General features: G+C 47.5%; 1 protein-coding gene across 1 annotated transcript; it reads left to right on the top strand.

The window, feature by feature from the left end:
* Positions 1–767: 767 nt before the first annotated feature.
* Positions 768–5,236, top strand: LOC147977704 (uncharacterized). Its single transcript, XM_087514508.1, has 5 exons — positions 768–964; positions 1,093–1,751; positions 3,075–3,442; positions 3,507–3,636; positions 3,984–5,236. Exons 1-5 carry the CDS (start codon positions 768–770, stop codon positions 5,234–5,236), a joined length of 2,607 nt encoding a protein of 868 aa, XP_087370634.1.
* Positions 5,237–5,580: the final 344 nt, after the last annotated feature.

The raw sequence follows: 5,580 nt of genomic DNA on the forward strand, positions 1-5,580 counted from the left end.
TTTTAAAGAAAAAAGCAAGAATAAATAATGAAAAACAGGGGGGCATCTCGCCCCCTCCTGCGTCGGCCCAACAGGCCGCACAGGAGGCGAGGGGGTGCGTGCTGGCTCGTTCGCCAACGCGTCACGCGCTAAATAGGAGCATGAAGAACAAAGAAGGAACACCCTTAAAAACAGAAACTGACCCCCCCTCCTCCCCCCTCGTCGTGTCGTGTGTTCCTTCTTCCTTTAGATGATAGCTAGGTCATGCCGGCCCTGCATTGAAGAGGGGGCCGCAATGGCACAGCTGTTAGAATACATTGTATAGAGATAGGAGAGTAGTTGAGCAGTTTAAACCTTTGTAATCTTATCTCCTCTTATCTCTACTTCTGTTAAACCTCCTGTACCGAACCATGGTCGATCTCCTCTTCTCTTGATCGATCTCTTCCTTGTAAGCCACGGCATGCTCTCTATATAATACAATGCGGCCCAGACAAAGGGTTCTACGCTTTCCAATTCTTCTCACCTGGTAACGAAGCCTCTTCCTCTATAGATCAGGAATAGATCGTGTCTAGCTACCGCAGCGACCGAGAAGCATCTCCACCACCACCGCCGCCATGACGGCCAGCACCATGGGCACGCTCACCACATCATCATCATCCTCTTTTGCCTCCTCCTCCTCCACCTCCACCAACACCTCCCTGCTCGGATCGCCACCCCAAGAGAAGCTTACGAGGGGAAACTTACTTCTCTGGAAAGCCATTGTGCTGCCCCAGATCAAGGGGGCCCAGATGGAACACCACCTCAACCCGCAGAGCCCGCCACCGCCGGCCACGCTCACCATCACCAAGGATGGCAAGGACGAACAGGTAGTCAACTTCGCTCGATCCCTCTGGTATGCACAGCAGCAGCAGCTCCAAGGATTCTTGATGGGATCCCTATCCCGCGAGATCCTCGCCCAGGTCGCCACGCTCTCGACGCCGCCGAAGTATGGACTGCGATCCATGCCATGTTTGCTGCTCAAAGCCAAGCTCAAGCAATCAACACGCGCATTGAGCTCACGAATCTTCAAAAAGGTAACATGTCTATGGCAGAATACCTTGGAAAAATTAAAAGTCTCACCGATGAAGTCGCCTGCACCGCCATCGCGCTCTCCGAACCGGAGATCGTGTCCAAAATCCTCGCCGGCCTCGACATGGACTACAATCCTGTGGTCTCCGCCCTCGCCGCTCGGGTGGAGCCGGTCATCGTACAGGAGCTGTACAGTCAGCTCCTAAGCTTCGACGCCCGCCTCAGCCTCCTTCACGGCGCCAACATTCGACAGTCTTCTGCCAACTCTGTCTCTCGTGGCCGCGGCCGTGGGCGTGGTCACCAGGGGCAACGCAGCGGCGGCCGTGGGCGCAGCAACGCCGACTACTCCAACAACGGCAGCGCTGGCTACACCAACACCGGCGGCAGCAACTACAACAATAGGGCCAGGGGTGGTGGCTTCTACAACAACAACAGCCGCTGCCCTCCTTCTTCTTCCCGAGCACGTTCTCGCTGCCAACTCTACAAGAAGCCAGGCCATGAGGTCATGGACTGCTGGCATCGCTATGACGAGAACTTCGTCCCTGATGCTAAGCATGTTGCTCCGGCCATGCGTGAACAAGGAGGAGAAGGGGTGTGGTACGTGGATTCTGGTGCCACGGATCACGTCACAAGCGAGCTAGAACAACTTGCTCTTCGTGAACAGTATCACGGCGGCGATCAAATTCACACCGCAAGCGGTGGAGGTATGGATATTCAACACATTGGTCAAGCCCTTATTAATTCCCCTACACTTAAACGTGATCTAGTTCTCAAAGATGTCCTTCATGTGCCTCAAGCTGATAAAAATCTTGCATCCATGTCTCGTTTAGCTCATGACAATAATGTCTTGTTTGAAACTCACCCTCGTTACTTTTTTATCAATGATCGGGCAACGAGGGAACTCCTTCATCACGGTAGATGCATTGGAGGTCTCTACCCCATCACATCCGGAGCATTTAGTCGCAAGCGTCGTCAAGTTTTCTCCGTCATCAAGCCCTCTTTGGCAAGGTGGCATCAAAGATTAGGACATCCATCTTCGATCATTGTTAAACAAGTAGTTAATAAAGGCAACCTCTTGTTGTCACATAGTTCCATTAGTGAGTCTGTTTGTGAAGCTTGCCAATATGCCAAGAGTCACCAACTACCTTATCCCAAGTCGAATAGTATATCTCATGCTCCTTTAGAACTCATTTTCAGTGATGTATGGGGGCATGCAAGAGATTCCTTTGGCAGAAAGAAATACTATGTCAGTTTCATTGATGATAATAGCAATTTTACATGGATTTATTTGCTCAAGTACAAATCTGAGGTTTTCTCTGTGTTTCAAGAGTTTCAAAAACTTGTTGAATGACACTTTGATCGAAATTTTTTGACTATCCAAAGTGACTGGGGAGGGGAGTATGAAAAACTCAACTCCTTTTTCCGTAGCATAGGCATTGAACATCATGTTTCTTGTCCTCATGCTCATCAACAGAACGGCTCCGCTGAACGGAAACACCGTCACATTGTTGAAGTTGGTTTATCCCTTCTTGCCCATGCGTCTATGCCTCTCAGATATTGGGACGAAGCGTTTATCACTGCCACCTATCTTATAAACCGTCTTCCTAGCAAAGTTAGTGGCAATGTCACTCCATTAGAGCGTCTCTATCATCAAACACCCGACTACAATTTTCTCAAAATATTTGGGTGTGCTTGCTATCCCAACTTGCGTCCATACAATCGTCATAAAGTTGAGTTTCGCTCTACTCAATGCGTTTTTATTGGCTATAGTGATCGTCACAAAGGTTATAAGTGCCTAGAAGTTTCAACTGGACGAATCTATATTTCTCGGGATGTTGTGTTTGATGAAACTCTTTTTCCTTTTGCCAAACTTCGTCCAAACGCCGGAGCCCTTCTTCGTGTTGAGATAGCACTTCTTTCTGATCACGTGGGTGAATTACATAAGGCTGATAATGTGCAAAATTCCACTCAAACCGATGGTTCTAATGATATATGTGCAAGAACAGGCTGTGATTTTATGTGTACAGAACATGATGAACTTGGCACAGAGCACGAGGCTGATCTTCCTAACAGCAGCAACAGCAGCGGCGCGCGATCCATCGCTGATCCGCGCGTCAGGCCTGCGCTCGGTACTCGCCCCGAGCCGGATTCTCGTGCAGCCAATCCAGTGGCTTCCAGCTCTCCCGCGGCGGATGTGGCCGACGGGCTGTGCCTGGTGGACCCCGCTAGCCCATGCGCCTGCCCCCGCGCAGGGGAAACCGTGTCTCCACGTGGCGCACTAAACAACGGGAGCCCGCGCCTCGATCCAGCCAACGAGAGCGGCGCGCCTGTGCGGCCTGGATCCTCCTTGGATCACGCGCTGGATCCACCAGGATCTGCTGTAGCCTCTGCGCGGGTATCTTCCTCGGATCAGGAGCCGGGATCTTCTGCGCCTGATTCTACGTCGCCATCCGCCACAGGATCTCCTACGCCAGTTTCTGAACTGGGATTTCCTGCGCCTGCGCTCGCGTCATCAACACTTCCATGCCGGCACACCAGATCTTAGTCAGGTATTATCAAGGAAAAGGAATACACTGATGGCACGGTCAGGTATGACAAAGTTAAGCGTGCTTTTCTCAGTCATATTGGAGAACCAACCTGTTTGCATGATGCTCTTACACATAAAGATTGGAAAGAAGCTATGGATCATGAATATGATGCACTCATGAAAAATAAAACATGGCTTTCGGTACCACCAAGGCAGGGTCATAATGCCATAGATTGTAAATGGGTATATAAGATAAAGAGAAAATCTGATGGAAGCATAGACAGGTACAAAGCTAGACTAGTTGCCAAAGGTTTCAAACAGAGGTTTGGCATTGATTATGAAGATACTTTTAGTCCTGTTATTAAGTCAGCTACCATTCGACTTGTACTGTCTATTTCTGTTTCCAGAGGTTGGAGTCTACGTCAGCTTGATGTTCAGAACGCGTTTCTTCATGGTGTTCTTGAGGAAGAAGTGTTCATGTGGCAACCACCAGGATATGAGGATCAAAGTGCACCACACTATGTCTGTAAGTTGGATAAGGCTTTATATGGTTTGAAACAGGCCCCAAGAGCTTGGTGTTCCAGGTTAAACATGCAATTACAACAACTTGGATTTACACCATCTAAAGCAGATACTTCATTGTTCTTTTATCATAAAGATAAGATCACTATTTTTGTGCTTGTTTATGCTGATGATATAATTGTTGCCAGTTCAAGTGCACATGCTACCACTTGTTTGCTTAAGGATCTAAAGTTGGAGTTTGCTCTCAAAGACTTAGGTGATCTTCATTATTTTCTTGGCATGGAAGTTAAACAGATAAAGGATGGTATACTTCTTACACAAGAGAAATACACCACTGATATACTCAAGAGAGTAGGATTGGAACATTGCAAACCTGTGAGTACACCAATTTCACCTTTGGAAAAACTTACAATTAACAGTGGAGAAGCACTTGGATCAGATGATGCAACAAAATACAGAAGTGTTGTTGGTGCTTTACAGTATTTGACTCTTACACGTCCTGATATTTCTTACTCTGTCAATAAAGTTTGTCAATATCTGCATGCACCTAGAACAACACACTGGACTGCAGTAAAAAGGATTTTAAGGTATCTCAAATACTCAACAGGTCTTGGACTTCAGATTGTCAAGTCTATATCTTTGCTTGTTACTGCCTATTCTGATGCAGACTGGGCAGGGTGTGCTGATGACAGAAGGTCCATAGGTGGTTTTGCTGTGTTTCTGGGAACAAATCTGGTATCATGGAGTGTAAGAAAACAGGCCACTGTTTCTAGGTCCAGTACAGAAGCTGAGTATAAAGCTTTGGCTAATGCTACAGCTGAGGTGATGTGGATACAGACTCTGTTATATGAACTTGGGATCAAGGCTCCACAAGCTGCAAGGTTATGGTGTGATAATATTGGTGCAGCCTATCTCTTAGCTAATCTTGTTTTCCATGCACGAACTAAACATATTGAAGTTGATTTTCACTTTGTCAGAGAAAGAGTAGCTCGCAAGCTACTTGATATTCGCTTTATACCAACTGATGATCAACTTGCTGATGGCTTCACAAAACCTCTTACTACAGGAAGATTGAATGACTTCAAGAACAATCTTAACCTTGGTAAAGTTCACTCGGTTCAGATTGAGGGGGAATGTTAGAATACGTTGTATAGAGATAGGAGAATAGTTGAGAAGTTTAAACCTTTGTAATATTATCTCCTCTTATCTCTACTTCTGTTAAACCTCCTGTACCGAACCATGATTGATCTCCTCTTCTCTTGATCGATCTCTTCCTTGTAAGCCACGGCATGCTCTCTATATAATACAATGTGGCCCAGACGAAGAGTTCTACGCTTCACAATTCTTCTCACGGCAGCTTCATCCACTAATCCATGCCACAGGCGAGGAAGACATACTGCCCACACGCCTCCATCCTCAAACCCGCACGAGCTAGGAGGGAGCCGCGATAATCCATCAGTACGCCACCACGCCACCTCACCGGA

This window comes from Triticum urartu, chromosome 3A (assembly GCF_056163025.1).
Source record: "Triticum urartu cultivar PI428250 chromosome 3A, HENAU_Tu73, whole genome shotgun sequence".
Lineage (NCBI taxonomy): Eukaryota > Viridiplantae > Streptophyta > Magnoliopsida > Poales > Poaceae > Triticum > Triticum urartu.

What these genes read in the sequence shown, in the direction of transcription:
- LOC147977704 (XM_087514508.1), top strand. Translation starts at nt 768, where the DNA reads ATGGAACACCACCTCAACCCGCAGAGCCCGCCACCGCCGGCCACGCTC. An exon ending in ACGCTCTCGACGCCGCCGAA is followed by an intron (nt 965 to 1,092) that starts GTATGGACTGCG and finishes AAAAATTAAAAG; the next exon opens with TCTCACCGATGAAGTCGCCT. An exon ending in TACACTGATGGCACGGTCAG is followed by an intron (nt 3,637 to 3,983) that starts GTATGACAAAGT and finishes CTGTTTCCAGAG; the next exon opens with GTTGGAGTCTACGTCAGCTT.